The sequence below is a fragment of the Diadema antillarum genome, unplaced genomic scaffold, assembly GCF_040938485.1.
Source record: "Diadema antillarum isolate AM-2024a unplaced genomic scaffold, OU_Dant_1.0 scf00000145, whole genome shotgun sequence".
NCBI classification, from domain to species: Eukaryota; Metazoa; Echinodermata; class Echinoidea; order Diadematoida; family Diadematidae; genus Diadema; species Diadema antillarum.
Genome location: NW_027271034.1, coordinates 1,606,610 through 1,627,535, shown reverse-complemented (window position 1 = coordinate 1,627,535; position 20,926 = coordinate 1,606,610). Strand labels below are relative to the sequence as shown.

Genomic DNA, 20,926 nt, shown 5'->3' with positions numbered 1-20,926 from the left:
ATTGATCTAAACAGGCAATGTCTTTGCCGCACATTGTGCCCGAATTGAACCGATCCGAATACAGAGCATTCTTGAAGCCAGCCAAGTCCCCTGCAGTCAGCCACACATCGTGAATAGCGTGTCATCTACATTTACTCCATGAATGCATTTTATTTGCCACATACAATTTTTAACATGCACGCACGAAACGCACATTGTTGTCACCCACAAAATATTGTCATGCTGTATTTCAATAGCCCTGACAAAGAACGGTAAAGCTCGGCATATCAAACCAAAGGTGAACAGTCTCGCTATGTTTCACTGGCTTGGTGAATGGATGAATGGATAGATTATAAGATTACTGCATGTGGTAGATTCACAAGCAACTGCTTTTATGTATGTTCCCACCGCAAGCGTCATGAATGTTGTGTACTTGATATAGATTTCAAAGGCGATTTTGTGTCATATGTAAATGTTATAGTCTTCATATACTGAACTCATAATTCATGTGCTGCTTTACATTGTCATGGATGGATGTTGCAAATACAACACTGTATAATTTATGTGGAAAGTCAATCAATGAAATGAAATGAGATATAAAGATGATTTGAGAGAAGGAGAGTAGCTGCTGAAAATTATCACTCTGTCTGATATGTCGCATTGAAGAACGATACCCCGGTGTGTTCTTCCATATATGATATACCCTTAAATCCTGAAAGCGAAGTATACGATAAATTACTTCAAATAAGACCGGCCATTCACATTAGAATAGACGATTACAGAATCAATTACACATTGCTGCAAAAATGTTCTGGTATCAAATTGAAGATCGACATCCACATAGGCCTAGTGATCAATACCGGCAATATGAGACAGATACACCTTTGCCATGAAATCAGTAATTTCAACTGTATTTACTGTCATGTGCCAAAATTTGGGTCATTCGTCTGACAATTATCATGAAAGCGTATGATTTTGAAATACTTACTATCATCAAGACATACTTACCAGTAAGTGTGATGTAGGGTGAAGCCTAAGTGATATCTTCAGATTAATGCTAGCTCAGTCAAATCTGTAGACGCTATGTGTGGTTGAACTTAGTCGCGATCAGCCATGAAGCCGTGTGGCAAAAATAACTCGACGGAAGAAGGGGAATATTCTTTCTCATTCCATTGATACCTAATTAGGTTGATAAACGTCATGCATGACTGAGCTCCATTCATTCATTCATTCATTCATTCATTCATTCATTCATTCATTCATTCATTCATTCATTCATTCATTTTTTCATACATTCTTCATTCATTCATTCATTCACTGTGCTTCCCGCATCGCGGGGACTAATGTGAACGCGGGCCACCACCTCAAGGGCTGTTTCCCTCCAGCCCTGTAACCGGGATTTATGCCTCGTGTTTGTAAATTGTGCGCCCGCTGCTGCAATGGAGTTATAATCTTTCACTGTCTTCTCAAACTTCTTTCTCCAATCTTTCCCCCATCGCTGTCGCTATCCCTGTTAGATATTTCATCCTAGTGATATCCAAATAATACATTAACCTCTTCGTTCCTTGATGTGGTCTAATGGAGAGTTCTTGCTTAGTCTTACTGGAATGCATTGTGCTATAAATATTAGTAGCTTCTAAAAGCAATCATGTTTAATGTATTGTCAAAAAAATAAAATACTTAAGCTCATGCATGGATCTTGAACTAGTGGCCTGCAAGGGATCCAAGTTATTCGTTTCCGGTAAAACTTTTTGCATAAGAATCATTTGCATTTTGGATAGGCAATCCTTTTACATGGAGTGACCTCAAATTTGTTTAAACACATTTTCTAATTTTTCTTATTTTTGGGGGTAGATACTGAAATGCGCAGCGGTTTGTGAAGTACACTTGTGTAGCATTCACTGAAGTCTAGAGTTCAGTGGTAGCATTAGAGTCATTTCATGCCTGGGCTGCCCGTCAATAGATGGCGGGATTCTAATGATGCATGTGCTCAGTGCAGTGGAGGCCCTGTATCTGCTGGCTGGTGTGAGTATGGTCTGGCTTAAAATACGTCTAAAACAGCTGTAGTAACAAACCTCCTCGGAATGATAGTTTATTTCATAGGCTGGCGATTTTTCTTTTTCAATGAAAGTAGATGTCACCCTCTCTGTTTCGCATTATGATAGTGTTTTTATTTCTTTTTCGATAGATTTTAAGATGTACCTTATGCCAAGTTACATCAAATTAGAAAAAAAAATGATAAAGTCAATACAATTACCTTCGGATTTGAACTTGCATGAGTTTCCAGCTACAATGTACTCCGAAGTTGCTGACAATGCAAATCATTCAGTATTAAATTTAATTCCACACAATATTTCAAAACAATTTCTAGGTTTTTATATACTTATATTGCTCCTATTTATTATTTCACTTCGATATATTTAATTTTTGTAATCATAAAAAATTTCAAAAAATGCGCTTGATTGAATCGATTTTTTTATTAGCTGTACAGTGATTTTTATTACCCCTCTGACATTGGTGTATATAGATATCAAACTCAAACCAGAAAGTTGCTTATTAGAGGGAGGAGAAACGAATTGCTCTCCTTAGAAGTCACGCACGACGCCACCGAGTAGTCATGCACTTAACCCTTCCACTGCCAATGAGTCAAATGTGCACACATCTCACACACATGGACAGGTAATCAAAGGGACATGCAGAGGGTTAAAGGGATCGTATAGTTTTGGTTAAGACCTAATTTCAAGTTTCTAACATTTTTTGGTGAGATAATGAGAAACCTCTTATGAAATATGAAAGAGCATGTAATTCCATGAGGAATTCAACGTTTATATGATGAAAATTGGTTTTGAAATGGCTGAGATATCCAAAACAGAGTGATTCTGATAAGTGTGGGACCCACACTTTATATTACGATCGCTTTGTTTTACTTTGATTTTGGATGTTTCAGTCATTCCAAACCCGATTTTCATCAAATAAACTTTGAATTCCTCTTAAAATGGTATGCTCTGTACTATTTCATAAGTGTTTTCTTGGTATCTCGCAAAAAGTTAAAAGCCCAATTCTCATATCCACCAATACTGTACCATCCCTTTAAAACAAGTGGTACCCAGGTGCCAATCCAGAGATGGCATACGTAAGAATATAAAATGTAAAAGATTACAAAATCAAAAAATACGAAATTAAGAGAGTAACGAATGAAACAAATTACGGAAATGAACAATTTGAAATACTTAATGATAATATAAGCATAAACAAAGATAATGTTTCATTTTCCATTTGCAAACCAAAAAAAAAGAAGAAAGAATACAAACTACTGAAAGAGAAAATAAATGAAAACCATGTCATATATTTGGAGAAAAAAATATATCAAAACTAATATATTAAATGAGAAACTGGCTACAACATTTCCGCGAGAAGTTCAAAATTATTGGACTGCGAAAATTACATAAAAAATTGAAGTACAGCTGTATCCACAACTGGTTGATAAAATGTCACTCCTTATACAACATTTGACAATCTAAGCTATTCTTATACAGCTAATAAGACCTGCTGCTTCCACCTTCTACAATTTCTGTTTACTTAATGTATTTTAAAAAAAACAAGATCTGGTAAAAAAATAAAAAAAAAATAGTAGAATTAGAAATGTCGCTATGGCGACTGGTATGCCTCCGCCACGACGCATGGATCTCCCAATAGTGTCTAGCATGTCTCGACAATGCGAGACGACAGTTTCACAATATGATTGATACCACATCAAAATAACATAAGTTCCATCTGGATAAATGAGTAAATTATCCAAAAGAGCCATGCATTCGGAAACTTGAGCACCTTCACCTGGCTCCTGCCCCTTGGCCCCGCAACAGACAACTCTTCAAAATCAATAATCAAGATGGCAGCACCACACAACTAAAACTAAGAAAAAAATATCAAATCTTTTGAACGGATTGACCGATTTTCCACAAACTCCACTCCATTTCTACCGTTAGACTGCTACGTTCATCGAATCCATACATTATACGATTTGTATAGGCCTACATGTATTGATTTGACTTGACCCTTGACTTTGAATCGCAGGTCTTGAATTCAAATCCCTCAAGTGTCTCTACGTCCTCAGACAAAATGTTTGCGAGGTGTTCCTACCCTCAAGATGTATTCATGCCTGGCAACGCTATATTAAGTAGGGTGATAACACTGACTGGGTCAGCGGGTAGAGCAGTGTCAACATTAAAGAGACTTCCCTGGAAAAGAAGACTTTATATTATCATCAACTTACTTAACCTTAACGAATGTGAGTCTCTGAATGTAGAAATGACAATGCTATATCACTGGGTTACCAATCCCTCCCTCCCCCCCCCCCCCCCCCCCCTTCGATGGAAAGCACTTGGTTGACACGACATTAAGAAATTATGTATCGGATGTGGAACAATTCCAAAAAACTAATATACATTATTCTAGGGTACAAACAATCGCTGGTGTTGTTCAGATCTCATTCAAATGAGACATCGATATCAACTCCCTCCATCTCCTTCCGGAACCACTCGTCAAATATTTCGTTTTGAGCCACGGTGAAATAATCCTTCCATCGCCCTTTTTGACCTGTGCGGAAAGAGAAACGAAGATTAGACCCACTTATATTAACACATCACCATTCCTCTTCTTTCAGACGGTAACTGTTGTTATCCCATGATTGTTGGTAAAAGTCATAATTATACTACATTGTTACACTGTGAAACTCTTGGCTATGATTTCTATATTTCGAGGTAGCGCAGACAGGTGACATCACAACACATTAGTGACAGCATCCTGACTTCGGATGTAATAACTTACAAAGCAAACACACTAATGAAGGACTGACTTTTTTTGGGGGGGGGGGGGCGGTGGGGACATTAAGGTAAGGCTCACAGAATCCAGGAAAGAACCAATCTCATCATAAATCTTTCCTGTGTTTACGCTTGCAAGAGACTATTTGTTTAATGCATTTGTATCATAAGATTTTATATATTTATTTTTCTTCTGCCAGTCTCAAGCCTATCCTGTATATTTTGATTGCCTTATAATATCCCTTTCCAACGTTTCATCTGTCATTCTATTCGAAAAGCAAAGACCAGTCCAATCACCATCATCTACCACAAAGATACAAATCGCTGGATATAATGATGTAAACATCGTTTTAAGGTTACTTTCCTTTTAAATATTAATACTCCACATACTTTTGATCTATTCCACTTTGACAAAGCCATCAAATAAAACAGTATACAGCATTCCGTTGATTTTATTGTAAGCTAGGACTGTGCTATACGCAGTAACTGTTATGGACACTCTGCAATCCGTGGACTGGCATGCAGATTGTTACAAGAGATCTAGTGGTGAATTAAATTTGAAACTAAAATCATCAATGTACTTACTCATAGCACTTAGGTTAATAGCTCTATCACATGATTGTGGTTCAAACGAAGTCTTTAAAAAAATCCTTAATTTGGTGGTTTCGGTCCCCTTTGGTTCGGAGGGGAGGGGAGGGGAAGGGTGGAGTCATGGTGCCCATTTGAATGAATTAAGATCCTATCACCTTAAAGGACAAGTTCACCTTCATAGACATGTGGGTTGAGTGAATGCAGCAATATTAGTAGAACACATCAGTGAGAGTTTGAGCAAAATTGGACAATCCGTTAAAAAGTTATGAATTTTTGAAGTTTCTGCTCAGTCACGGCTGGATGAAAAGACTACTATAGCTTGTGATGTCGCATGAGTACAACTATATAAAGAAAGAATAAAGAAAATTCAACATATTTCCATTTTTCTCGTATAACAAAAGAGCACTCGACTTCTCTCTTTCAGAAAGCAGGGGGAATAATATTGCCCTTAACATACGTCAGTAGCAAGTCGAAGAAATGTGCACTTTATTCAAAAAGTAAAGTTTTGTGAAATTCTCTTTTTATTTTCCTTATATAGTTGTACGCATGTGACATCATACACTGTAGTAGTCTTCTCTTCCAGCAGTGACTGCGCAGATACTTAAAATATTCGTAACTTTTGAACGGATTGTCCAATTTTCCTCAAACTTTCACTGATGTGTTCTACTAATATTGCTGCATTCTCTCAATCCTTATGTATATGAAGGTGGACTTGTCCTTTAAGCACTCTACCGGTACTGCCAGGTTTGGGGAAAACACTTCCTGTTATGGGTTTCAAGAAGAGGCTGAAATGGAAAGAAATTTACACACTTCACATGCCGAACGATGGACGATGAATGATCGCAATAGCTCACTTTGAGCCTTTGGATCAGATATGGGCTAATAAACTTCACTAACATAACGTGGGATAATGACACTATGATTCACATCTATGCCACTTCACATACTTCGTAAAGCTGCACGAATGTTGCACCAATGAATACCAAGGTATACAATTATACAGATTCCATCACGGAATGACTTAATATTATGAGGTATGCGAAAAATTGTTGAGATGCATTACCTTTAAAGACAAATTGTAGTCTCACTGACTCGTTTTGCTTCTCTGTTTGGTCAGTAGCTTTCCCCTCATAGTTCTTTTTCATCTTTGATAGAGAGCTGTTTTCAAGGACTCGCTGCAAGACTTCATCTGAGAGAGTGCGTCCGATGTGAGCAGCCACCATTTTGATGTGTTTCACAGGATCCTAAAAAAGAGAAGAAAATTGTCTTTATTTTTCATATATGCGGATCTTATTTCAACAAGCTGTATCTGGCATGCTAAATGCACGTCGGCTTCCTCGTCTCACGACCCTTTCGTCCTGTGTTTATCTGCTCTGGTTTGCATGGATGTTGCTGTGTCTGTGTGTGTGTTTGTTTGAATGTGTGTGTGTGTGTGTGTGTGTGTGTGTGTCATCTTTTCCAAACGCTTTACTTGTACCTCTTCCTCTTATCTCTTCTGAATCGGAATGCACATTCGTTTTGTGTGTGTGTTTTTATATATATACGCACGTATGTAAAGACTTTCTTTTCTTTTCTTGTATTTAATGAACTTACTAAGTTTATTGTACAAGCTCGTTTTTTGTTTTGTTTTGTTTTGTTTTGTTTTGTTTTTGTTTGTTTTTTGTGACGTACAGAACAGTGAATCATTCGTGAAAATGGTGTGATTTTCGACATTACAACACGGGGCTTAATGTATCGGTCTCGTGGGCCTTGTTCCGGGGCCTTGTTTATTTAGTGTCAGTCGGACTCATGAGCTTTGTGATTCGTGGGCCATAATGATTTATGGGTGTCCAATTCGTGACGTGCACCCACTTGATCGGCTCTTACATCTATGAAATGTTTGTATTTGCTCACGATTTGACGTCTATTTCTCTCTGAGACATCAAGTTATGTATGCAATCATCATATCCTCTCATATCGGAACAGATTTTGCTCTTTCCTCCCACCGGTGATAAACTTATCGTAATTATTCTCCCTGCGCCTGCTGACAAACCTGCAAGATGTCCTCGTAGAATACAAAGAGCAAGTTATCCTCTTGTCGGATTTCCCAGAATTCTTTTACATGGCTTGACCATGTTCCGTACTGAGGATCTGGTAGAGACAAAAAGAAAAAAAAAACCTTCATGCATTAAAAAATTGTCACTCATCTTTAACAGTAGCTTAAAGGGATAGTATAGTATTGGTTGAGGAGAGGATTCAGCTTTTAACTTTTTGCAAGATACTTAGACACCGTTAGAAACCACTTTATGAAATGTTAAAGAGTATACAATTCTAAGAAGAATTCAGATGTTATCTATGAAAATCGGTTTTGAAATTGCTCGGACATCCAAATAAAAGTCCAAATAAAATAAATGAGGATCACTTTATTTTGGATATCTGAGCCATTGCAAAACCAATTTTGATTAATTAAAATTTTGAATTATAATCATACGCACATTTATTTTATAGTTGAAATAATTTGTTTGTTTTCTTTTCATTAAATTCGCACTTACTTGATCCAATGAAATGTTCGAACATTCGGTTCCATGTCATTGGGATTTCGGCCGGATAGTCTTTGGTAAAGTTGAAAAACGATACTGCAGTATCCTTGGGGTTGCGTGTAATGTATATCACCTGATTTCAATTTCAGGGAGATGATCAAAAGAACTGAGAATGTTACTTTTTACAAACCCTCCCGAAGGCACCCTTAAACGAGAATCACCTGTGATAATTAATCGGTGTGAAATGATGACCAGCACACTCTCTGAGATGAGATGCATTGTACTTCTGAACATGTCAAAACTATCATACGAACTCGACAACATTAATGTCACTCTCATTTGTGTATTCATACTTATTGCATTGCCACTAAATTATGGTTTAATCAGAGTCTATTTGAGGTGAATATATTTCGAAAGCTTTCCAATGAAAAAACGATAATTATAAGTATCAGAAGTTATAGGAATGTAAATACATCGACAATGTTGCTATTGATATGTAAGTCAATTTGTCTCCCTCTACAGATGAAATTGATAAGATCGCAACTGCTGATGTGTAATTAACAAATTACAAATAAAAAAATATAAATTTCATTTTTTTTTTTTTTTTTAGAGAGAGACAAATTGAAGAAAATTCACACCTCAACCTTCACCCCTCTGATTAATATTCTCTTGCTTTCGGGATGGAACATGTTATCACATTGCGAATTTAAGCCATAGTCCATATGGGTAAATTTGTCCTATTATTGCTGCAGGCCTTTCCTGGAGTCTTTACGTAAATATAAGAAATAGTGCAAAAAGTAAGCCCTGCTTGTAAATGGTACTACCGCAAATATTACATACACAAACCTTGGCCTTCGTCAATAAGTCCTGTGGCATGTATTTCAGTCTGAGATGAGTTTGGATGATTCTCGGTGAGGGCGCTTCTTTTATCTTCTCCATGAATGGCGTCATGTCCGGAGGATTCTGTTCTTCCTCCTCCTTAGTGTCCGGCAATTTCTGGTCCAGGTCGATCATTTCAATCAGAGTAGAGCTGGAAGAGCGGTCAATTTTCTCTGGGTAGCCGTCCGAGAGGATGAGACCAACAATTTCCAACATCCAATGAGTTCCTTTTATTGCAGAAATAGAGAATCTTGTTCTGTTTTTGCTCGTGTATATTATGGTTGTATTTCGTCTGCGTGTTGGGCGGGGGTCGATCCGTTTTCAAGATGGGGGAGGCATATTTGGAGGACATGTGCGAGGGAGCGAAGCGACCAAGAGAGGGAAGGATGTAATGTTGGAGTTGGTATTTCCATCCTCCCCCCCCCCCCCAACACACACACATGCAAGGGAGCTTTTGCACTTTTAGAATCGAAATTCAACGATCTGATGCACACTTTTGTTGAAATACTTTGGAAACTGCAAATCAAAAACGTTTTAAAAGAAATAGATATTCAAGGAGATTTTGAATGGCTATCTTTGAATGGTATCTGCCTCTTCTTGATCAGGGTGTGTATTCACTGCTTCCAATAATGTCTATGGAGGTGGGCCAAGCCGGGTAATGGTGTGGGAGAGGTATATACCCCCCCCCCCCCACCACACACACACACACACACACACACACACATACACAAAAGAGAGCTGTAGCACTTCTAGTATTGTAATTACGATTTATTCATTACGATTATTTTTTTATACATATTTGGTGCACATTTCTGTGTAGTATTTGGAAAAATTTGAAAAAAAGTGTGCCAAGTGTATGGAGGGTGGGGCCAGAGGGGAAAGGTGTTATGCAGAGGGGTTATTCTCCTTCCACACGAGGGGGCTTTGGCATTTTTAGAATTAAAATTATAAGATCTGATATACAGTTCTGCTTAAATAATCTATTTGGAGTCATTGTTTGATCAAAACGTAGAAAAATAAATATTCCGTGTGGGAAAATTTGAATGGTAAAATCGTCGTATCTATCACCTCTGGTTCCACGTGTGCGTCTACACTAAGATAATTTTGTAGAAGGTTTATAATGGAGGTGGGTATAGCGTCCACCGGCTTCCACGAGATAAACATCAGTGACTGGGGTGAGTTGGCATAATCTTGGCATAAGATAAGTTGGCATAATAACACTGTGAATCTGATTGCGCGATACACATTTACATTTTACATGTTTTAGCAGTCTACATTACATTTTTTGTTTCACATACCTGGAATTATGGGGTGGGGCAAAACGATATCTCCCACGTCGCCCCGTTGTTGGGGGAAGGGTTGGTAGAAACGCCGGCATGATTAAGTTTATAGTGAGTCTGTACGAATATTGTATAATTGATTTGCTTCCCTTAGTAATAACAAGGAATGTGATTACAGCTTCGTACATGCTGTATTATGATCTCAGATACCACTACACTGGCTGACTTGACTACCTGTTGCTGCTTCCGTACACCAATGCGTAACTTCCACATGCTTTCTACAAAAATGACTTAAATCATTCTCAAAATAATCGTCGTCTGTGTGAACGCTCCCGGAAAAAAGAAATAAACATTCGTATATCATGATTATACCTTTATTTCCGTTGTTCGAAATGAATGTCAAGGTATTTCTCACCTGCTTTTGGATAGGTTACAATCCATACGTCGTCGTGACGAACTTCAAATGTTCTCAGAGCCTCGACACTGGAGTCCAACACCAGATTGCAATAATAGATTCTATCGTAATCATGGTAACCTCGGATGTTTGCCAGATGCGGACCTTCGGCCATCGTGAAAACCATGAAACCCCTAAAGAGGTTGGATAATGAAAAGTGAAATCGTTCTACGATGTATTTTGCTAGTTAGAGGATGGTTCAAATCAAATGATTTTATTTCAATATAAAGTCATACAAAGCAATATATTATACATAACGCTTACGCGAGTACAACCCCATAAGGAACTTTGAATCACATAAGCTTCAACAAAACATGGATACAATTATAATAATTTAATTCTCTTTTAAGATAAATACAGAAGTATAAAAGTAAGCAAATGAGCAGGAGACAGTGAATGACGCAGATGCGTAGCAATGGAGGGCGCTCAGATTTTGTGCTACCCACTGCCTTATCATTATCACAGAATCATGACGTGTCATATACTAGTATGTTCTCTTAACGAATTCGATCGAAACGCTAATAGGAAATTTTGCTTTCCTCAGCATAGCATATACTTACCCACCAAATGCTGAACTTCAAGGATGTTCAATTTTGTTTCCTCAGCATAGCATATAGTATACCCACCTAATGCTGAACTTCAATGATGTTCAATTTTGTCAAATTTGGTATATCTACTAATGACTTGTATACACAAGAAACTGATACAGAGAGCGAGAAATTATGACTAAAATTCGGCAAAACTGTGTCTTCGAATGACCGACATTCACTGAGAATACTGGGTTGATTTCTATGACTTCAAAATTCATTAATTTAATGTTGAACAAACTCTTTACCGTACCGATCAGCTGCGCGCTTCAAAGGTCAGCGTGCGCGCGCTTTGATTCCTATATCATGCAATTTGTGCATACTCTATCCCAAACTATCCCAAATTAAATTTGCGTTCGTAAATCCGAGGAAAATATAAGACATGATTTTTTTTTTTTCAAAATCTAATCAACGAGAAAAGGCAAGCATAAGACAGAAGATTAACTGCTTGTCTGAATGTATCCTTCCCCGGTAAAGTTTCATCTCAATATCCGAAATGTAGGTTCAATATTACGCTCGACATTTTTTTTTCTCTCCCGAAAATGGATAGTGAAACAATTTCAGAGTTCTTGTGACTGATTGATCCCCCAATCGTTTTGCGATCTGAGCTACTGAACTCACGCCACATAAACGTATATGACTGATTTTACGTTGATCTTGCGTTGTCTGAGTTTTCACGGTTCTGAACCATTTTAACGTCCGCTCAAATTCATGACGCAGAGAGCTACTTGATGCCATGATCATAATGCTTATAGAGGCGCCATTCACTTTTTATAAGCTGCGTCCTCGCGTGATCGAACGCTACTTTAAGAGAGGAGAACGGCCAACGTAATCGTCGTCTAAGAGTACACATCGCATAAAGGTCCCTATATTCCGCTACGGAAGCACCTATAGATGGGTGCGCAAAATGAGGGTTAAAATTCACCTTTCATTTTCTAATTCGCCGTAGACCTGCAAAAGTACAATGAATATTTGTATTTAGTCTTTTCAAACCTTTAGGCCTACTATGTAAGATGTATATGATTTGCCTAATTTATAGGATTCCCATTGGAGTTCCAATATGAAGTACTTTTGAAAAACAATAATAAAGATATCTATCCTACCATGCTGTACGCGATAAGGAAAACTATGTCAATTTGCCAGAGCAGGCAATGGTCTAGGAGACAAAGTCAGATTCGGGTCGCCCTATATTGTTGTTGTTTTTATCAATGATAATTTTAACCCTTTTAACCCAGGTGTGAATCTGAATCTCGTGCATGTAACCCTTTTATCCTTGAGAATTATGAGACATTAAAAGACGGCTGAAATTGCTCTATATTTGTTTCATAGTGATTTAATTTTTTAATGATATGGATTTACCCTTATTTCGAGGGTTCTGGATCCGAATCTGGATTTTTGCAATTAACTCTTGCTTCCTCGAGGGTTTTGAAGTATTCCCCAATTCCGTCAAAACGGCCGTCTAAATCTGAAATTCCAATTTAATTCCCCCTTTTTTTTTGGGGGGGGGGGGGTTGAAAACGAAAAAAGAATGATGTGGTATTCTTCTCATCTAGCAATGACTGAAATGAAATTTCAATATTAATCACGTTCTAAATGATGTTTCCGATTTCCCTGCAACTTCACTGATGTATTCTACAAACATTTCTGCATTCCCTAAATTTACATGTTATGATTGGATTTCATTCTGCTTTGATATCGATCTTAGATATTCAGTTCGCGGGAAAACATTACTGTATAAGTCTGCAGCACATCCATCAATACTGGGATATCTTGGTACCATTTTTGTATCCATATTGGATTTCATTTTCGCTGATATAACAAACTCCCTGGACTGTAGATGTAAATAGAAATATGGATTAGTGTTTTTCAATTCCCTGAATTTTTTTTTTTTTTTTATAGCACAGTTCCTTTCCGCTTTGTAAGACGATTTAGATTTTGGAGGCCATCTCGAGTATCCTAAGATCTTCAAGGGTGCAAGAGTCGCATCAACCAGATTCGGATTCGAGATTGTCGAAATACGGTAAACCCATCTATCTTTTTCATTTTTTTTTTCACTAATCATAATGAAATACACGGAAATTTCAGTTTTGCCAGATATTTTGGCGGCCATTTCAATACAGGTATTTTAAAACCCATCGAGGATGCAAGAGTTGCATCATCCAGTTCAATGGATTCAGCACCCTACAAAATAAGGTAATCATCATCATCATCATCATCATCATCATTGTCATAATAAAGTATATATAGATATATATATAGAGCAAAAACATTTGACGGACAGTAACAATTAAGGTTCAACCTCTAGCACTCAGCTCAGACGAGTAACAAGTAGCTAAACACAGTCTCGCAAAATGGTTTCTTAGTTGATGGTTGATGCATTTAGAGGGACAGCTAACAGAATCACACCGCTCCGTGTAACCAAGTAGAACTGACAGCCAGAGAACACGAATACGTGTTGACACGAAAGCCATCAGTGTGGAAGGAAGAAAAAGGAAGCATACAAGTGAATGAATGTATACTTTATGGCAAGTACGTGCTTTCATGGCCGATTAATGTGCGATGTGCGAGAAGAATCCCTGGATAAAACCATGGACAAAACGCACGTATTATAGGTCCGCAGGACCATGGACCTGGCTAGGTCCATGGCAGGACCGAGTGTGGTTTCCAGGTGGCAAGTCCAGCACAGCTAGCTGCTAAAATCAATAAGTGCATTGTTTGCTTTATACAACTTCCCCCTCCTACCATGGAGCTATGATCCTAATAAACTCCCCTCTCAAAAATCAAATTTAAAAAAAAAATAACTGAAATCTTACTTTTACTCACTTTTTCTCACGTTTTAGATATGTAGTGGAAAAAATCGCAGCTGGCAATACAGTCTCGTATCAGTGCAGTGCAATCAGTGTACAGGACGCTGACGGGACATACACACAGGCACTGTCATTGCCACACGGTGCCCCTGAACCTCAAAATCTCAAATTTCACGGTTACGAAAATTACAAAATTTGGTAGCCCGTATTGTCACCCTTACCAGAAGAAATACTCACATTACCCCTGTTTTGTCCTCATTGCATTGGTTACCCGTTGAATCTCGCATTGCATTCAATTATTATTATTTGTTTTTCATTGCATACACGGATCTGCCCCAGAGTACAATATTAATATGCTGACATTTTACAATCCTCCCAGATGTTAAAGGTCATCCGATTGTAGATTACTTGTTGTTCCAAAAACAAAGATATCATGGGGGGGGGGGGGGAGAAATCGGTCATTTGCACATGCCGGACCTTACCTTGGAATCAGTTGCCTCAAGCTATCCGTTACATTTCGAATGTTGACTCCTTTAAAGTTGCCCTCAAGACTCAATTGTTCGCAACCGCTTTCCAGTAGGATTGTATAGGGCCTACAGAGGATGCCGTGTTTTTTTTTTCATCATTATTGTTTCATTCATTTTCATGTACATGCGTGTGTAATGATTTTTGTACTTAAAAATTCACTTTTCCTACTTCGCCTTGAGCACGTTATATAGTCATGTGGAATTGGCGCATTATAGGTACCCTGTATTATCATTATCATTATTATTATTATTGTTATTATTATTATTATTATTATTATTATTATTATTATTATTATCACTCCGTGAATGCATTTTATTTGCTATAGCATACAATTCTCAACATGCACGCACGCAACGCACATTGTTGTTACCCACGAAATATTGTCAAGCTGTATTTCAGAAGCCCTGGCAAAGAAAGGCGAACGACATATCAAGCTCGGCATATCAAGCCAAAGGTGAACAGTCTCGCCATGTTTCGCTGGCTTGGTGAATGGATGAATGGATAGATCGAGATTACTGCATGTGGTTGATTTTTTTTTTTCTGGGGACTTACTCTCGCAAGCAACTGCTCCTATAGGTTCCCGCACCGCACACATTTTTATTCATCCGTCATGAATGTAATGTACTTGAGATTGATTTCAATTGATTTTGAGTTATGTAGGCCTAATGATGTTATTATAGTCTGTATATACTGAACTCATGATTTATGTGTTACTTTACACTGTCATGGATAAATGTTGCAAATACAACACTTTGTATGGGAACTCATATGAAATGAACTGAAATAAGATATAATGATGATTTGAGAGAACGGAAGTAGCTGCTGAAGATTTTTACTCTGCCTGCAATGCCGCACCGAAGAACGATATACCCTGGCCCTGGTTCATAAAGCTGTTCGTAGAGTTACGAACAGCTTATAAATGGCCGGTGATCAGTTCTGATGTGCTATACTTATCAGAATTTCAATAATTCAGCATAAGAACTGATCACCAGTCGTTCGTAAGTCGTTCGTAACTTTACCAACAGCTTTATGAAACCCCCCCCCCCCGATTTCTTCTTCTATATCTATAACCTTACATCCTGACAGTATAAAAGTACGATAAATTACTTCAAATATAAGACCGGTCATTCAAGCTAACATTAGAATAGACGATTACAGAATTAAATTACACATTGCTGGAAAAAAAAATGTTCTGGTATCATAATATGAAGATCGACATCAAACATAGGCCTACTGATCAATACTGGCAATATGAGACAGACACACCTTTGCATAAAATCAGTTATTTACAGTCATAAGTGCCAGCATTTTTGGGTCATTCATCTGAAGATTTTTATGATGAAAACGTATGGTTTTGATATCCTTCTACCATCAAAGAATAGTATACTTACCAGTAAGTGTGATGTATAGAGTGATGCCGAAGTGATATCTTCAGATTAATGCTAGCTCAAATCTAGACGCTACGTGCATTTGAACTTAGTCGCACAATCAGTTATAAAGCCGTGTGGCAAAAATAACTCGACGGAAGAATTACATCAATTTGATACGTAGTCATATACAAATGAATTTTATGACTTTATATTTAAACACTAATAAACATGACGTGTCGACAGTTTAGAGCCTTATAGTGTAGGTCACGTTTACATTGCATACTATGTGGAATAGTAAAAAAAAAAAAGAGAAAAAAGTCACAAAATCTGTAATGAGTGAATGATATTCCGTATGTAGTTAGAATGAGCTTTCTGGTGATGTAGCGATGATGGTGGAGGTGGTGGTGATGATGATGATGACGATGATGATAGAGTAATGGTTATACCATGGACCTACCACACATGGACATATACATCGCTCGTTTATTATTATTTGTGGGAGCGCCGTGGCATAGTGGATAAAACTCCCGACTCCCGACCGGAGGACCCGAGTTCGAATCCCGCCCAGTGCTTACGTCCTTGGACAAGATGCTTCTACCCATGATGCACCATGTCCCTCTCGACCCAGGTGTATAAATGGGTACCTGGCAATGCTAGGGTAATAATAATGGCGGGGACCTTGAGCAGTGGTAACACTGAAGAGGTTACCCTGTGTAAATAAGACCTTATTATTTGACAGAAAGATATTATTCAGAGGGGTGAAGATTCAGATGCAAGTTTCTTCACGTCGTCTCCCTCTACAAATTAAATTTGTTAAGATCGCAACTGTTGATCTGTAGATTAACAAACATGTCGGAAAATATTATTATTATTACCTTATCATTATCAATATTATTTATCATTAATTCAAAGACCTGTTTCTATAAAGAGCGCCACAATAACATGACAGCCAGCCTGGAGTAAAGACAAGACAGCGCTTTGAGATATCTAAAAACTACATGCGCAGAAGATAGTATCTCTCTTAAATCAAGAAAAATGCACGTGCAGTAATATACATTGGGAAATCATCGCTCAATTAATTTCATTTGCGAAACGCACGTACTGTACGAGAGAAAGCAAGTATTTCCGCAGGTTGGTTGTAATTTGTAATCTAATTTTTCCCATTTTTCGTACATTGTTTCAAACATGGACAGTAACTGTAGACAACATCATTACCGTTAAGCAACGTTGCACGCGCGTTAAACGCCCACTTCAGTAATTACTAATTTTGTGACACGAAATTTAATGTGAAGTTTTGTCGCAGTTAAGTCTGAAAAGGCACCTATACGCGAAATAAAACCGAAATGAGGGAAATGGTCTTTTGTCAGTGACGATACACAATCGTCATTGTCCCAAATCTGAATGTACTCATCAAGATGCACATCGTGGCGGTGATGCACTATCTATAGGTCGGGTCAAAGAAAGACCTCCGTTCATAGTCCATGTGTGTAGTATAGGTCCATGCCATATTTGCCCATACAGTATAGGCGGCGATAAGGCGCTGCCAGTACAATGTATATCACCCTCGAGTCCTTCTACATTATACACAGAGTAAGTTATTGTCAATACTATATTATACGACAATAACTTCACACATTTTGATTACAAAGGACAGAGAGGGGCAAACAGTGTGTCCTTTTAACCCGCCATCCTGAATTGTCTATTTGTTGTTGTTGTTGTTTTTTCTCCATATTATTAAAAGAAAACCATCAGATTCCAATTAAAGTCTGATGAGATGTTTCACATAGAAAATTAAAGACGTTGGATAGCCCATCAAGTAACGATGATTGCCACTCTTGGTCTTCCATGGTGCCCGGTTTAAAACCAAGAGTCTGCTGTATGAAGGAACATGATTTTATCCATTTGACAACAGTGATATCAGCGGTATAACTGCAAGGTGTGGAAAAAAACCACATACACACTCGCAAACCCATTTAGCATCGTATTATGAATAACAACGCAAGATCTCCATGTATGTTCTGTCTCTATATTGATGGGCTTCTGCATCAACTGCAGGCACTCGGTGAAGGATGTTACATGGGTCAAATGTTTAGTGGCGTTTTCTCATATGCTGATGATTTGATCATTTTATCCCCAAATGTGTCAGCTCTGAAGGAAATGATTACTATCTGTCAAAAATATGCTTCTCAATTTGATTTGAAGTTTAATAGTGACAAAAGTCAGCTTATTATATTCAAATGTGATGGAAAAGAAGTTGTAGATCCAAGGATAACAATTAATGGAGAGTATGTGAAAGTTGTAGACAATATAGTCATCTTGATCATATTATTACAAATGATATTTTGCATGCTGATTTGTCTAAAATTAATGGTGATTTTAAACGTCAGTGTAATATTTTACTGAGTAATTTTAGATATGCCAAGTGTGAGGTACGTAATGTTTTGTTTCAAAAATTTTGTGGTAGCTTTTATGGCTCTCAGTTATGTCCATTATATGACTCCTCTTTAGATGCGTTATATAGACACTGGAGAACTGCTGTTCGAAGAGTATGGAAAATTCCATGGCAGACACATAATGCATTCTTGCCTTTTTTATCAGCAATGATGAGCCCTGAATTATGGTTCCATAGAAGGTGTTTGAATTTTATAATAAAATCTTTAAACACAAAGAATCAGATTGTTTCTTATATAACAGGAATGAGTAGATTTGGAGCATATTCTGTACTAGGTGGTAATTTGAGATTTTTGAATAGTAGGTATTTTTTAGACCAGTCGAAGATAAATGAAAGATGGAAGGCATTATGCGTTGAGATGGATAAAGCCATGAGGAATGCCGAGCAAATAAGGGAATTGATACATAGGCCTATGAGGGATTACAAAGAATTTTCTTTTTTAAACCCTCAAGAATGTAATGAGTTGATTTCGTATCTGTGTCTACATTAAGGTGGCATAGTGTAGCTGGAATGAAATACTTTCAGGGAGAATGAGTTTTTGTACTGGCTACACTATTATACAGAACATAGAGTAAAAGATGCAATTTTTTTTTTCTTTTTATATCATCATGACTGCTTCGGGGACAGTTGTGCGTATACGGTTGCATAGTAGAACATCGTACTTATTGAACAATGTGTGCATGTCTATGAGAGCATGCACTTGTGTGTACACATCATGTACATTGTACTAGTAGTCAGAGAGTGAGGTACATTGTGCTGGATTGGGTGCGTAGTTTTTTTAGCCGGGATACGGATGGGTGCTGTGCTCCACTCACTTCCCCGAACAGTCAGAGCGGGCACGGGTGAGGGAGGGTTGATGGGCGAAAATATGTGGATATCTGTTGGATCTCCCTGAGGGCAATTTTAGACCTATGTGTGTGTATGTTTAATTTTTTTTTTCTAATATTTCATTTCTGTATCCATGTCTACACATTGTATCTGCATGTTTTTAGGAATATTTTACTGTATATATATGTGCTTTGTAAGAAGCGAATAAAGAATATAGTAATAATAAAAGAGTGAATGTGCTAGGTATGTGAGCATTTTGGAGGGATTTTGTATTGAGTTCGTTTTCCATTCATTCGGATTGTATTGCGTCGCCTATAACAGAAGTCTCCACAATTGTATATTTTTTGTCATGTAATGGCTTCCCTTATCACAAGCAAAGGCGTATAATGAATTATGTCCTGACGTTTGTAAGAGAAAGGAGACTTCGCTATGTATAATCTCAATTATGACTTTTAACTTATAATATGACAAAGAGAAAGATATCATTGTAATCATTTTATCTCTTTGTTATTGTTGTTACCACCCGGAGGATCCACAGATTTGAATTATAGAAGCTTGCAAAAGTAGAGTTGTCGTCAAACATAGCATGATTGTCTTGCGAGGATATTTTTGTCTACCGACTTTGTGGATGTGTTTATATGTGTATTAGTCAGTGGTTTTCTATGTTTGTTTGTTTAGTTGTTTGATTTTTCATTTATTTGTCACTGTTTGTATAGTAATAACTGCATGAAATGTCTTAACCACTGAAGACACAAATAGCAGACCATCATTTTAAGTTGATCTCTTAATGTTAAATCCTTTGCGAAACACACTCAGGTCCTACCGAATGTACCTATCTTCACTGACGTCACCCAGCATGCGCTTGTCGACATGGACCAGATAATCCCGCAAATAAAACAAAAACAAATACAAAAAAAGAACACTGTTCTTCAGCACTTCGATACCTGTATTACGAGTATTTCCGTCATGAAAGGATCATACAAAACCAGGTTGCAACAAATACATCACAAACAGATGAATAAATGTCGTTAAAATCATGGGTGCTTTTCGTTACAAATAGTTACGCTCAATTAAGCAATAGCAAAAAAAAATCAACAAGATTTATCAGCTTATATGCTGAGACCTTAACGACATCGACAAATTAAGTTTAAAAAAATAAGATATGATTGTTGTTGTTGTTGTTTTTGTGTTGCTCGAAGTAGGTAACTGATATAGATATCATTTGGGATTCGCTAAGTTCTATTTCAACTGGACAACATGCTTTTCACAGCAAAAAAGACCGCGGAATAGATATTAAGATCCAGTAAGTTCGTTTAGATAAAGTCACGAATATCAATTTGTAGTATCATTGTTACATTTTAGCTGTGTTTCTATATGCATCTAGTACCGTCACCACGGTACTATTACCATAACAATGGGCCCATAGTTCTTATTATTTTCTTGGCTCTTGTCCAGTGTACTTGGTATAACAGGAATATCAAATCCAAATCCAAATCCTTTTTTTATATATCAGGACTGGTTAGATAAAGGTATTGCTTGTATTAGTGATCTGTTGAATCATCCTCTACTATGATAGGTAACAAGCTTTTGGAAGAATTAGTTCTTGATTATGACGCTATTAGCTCACATGAGAACAGAAAATATCATTTCTTAATTAAAAATGTACCTCCGGATTGGCTGGTAATACTCGACTTACATCATGATGTAATATTTGACACTATAAAGACACAATTACTAAAAAAAAAAAAAAAATCCTAAATATCCTTACAATGTCATCTTTGGTACATATATACATTCCTGAAAATCATGTATTATTTTGGAGTGACCTCTCT

The 20,926-nt window shown here is 37.4% G+C and overlaps 1 protein-coding gene across 1 annotated transcript; it reads right to left on the bottom strand.

Annotated features, from left to right (window-relative positions):
- Positions 1-4,465: 4,465 nt before the first annotated feature.
- Positions 4,466-10,637, bottom strand: LOC139721551 (sulfotransferase 1A1-like). The gene is made up of 6 exons (XM_071632865.1): positions 10,484-10,637; positions 8,756-9,015; positions 7,922-8,042; positions 7,423-7,520; positions 6,454-6,634; positions 4,466-4,575 (listed from the first exon to the last, which is right to left on the bottom strand). The coding sequence occupies exons 1-6, from the start codon at positions 10,635-10,637 to the stop codon at positions 4,466-4,468; spliced, it is 924 nt and encodes a 307-aa protein (XP_071488966.1).
- Between the last annotated feature and the right edge of the window lie 10,289 nt (positions 10,638-20,926).

What these genes read in the sequence shown, in the direction of transcription:
- LOC139721551 (XM_071632865.1), bottom strand. Translation starts at nt 10,637, where the DNA reads ATGGCCGAAGGTCCGCATCTGGCAAACATCCGAGGTTACCATGATTAC. An exon ending in ACTTATTGACGAAGGCCAAG is followed by an intron (nt 8,043 to 8,755) that starts GTTTGTGTATGT and finishes AATTGAAATCAG; the next exon opens with GTGATATACATTACACGCAA. An exon ending in TCTACGAGGACATCTTGCAG is followed by an intron (nt 6,635 to 7,422) that starts GTTTGTCAGCAG and finishes TCTCTTTTTTAG; the next exon opens with GATCCTGTGAAACACATCAA.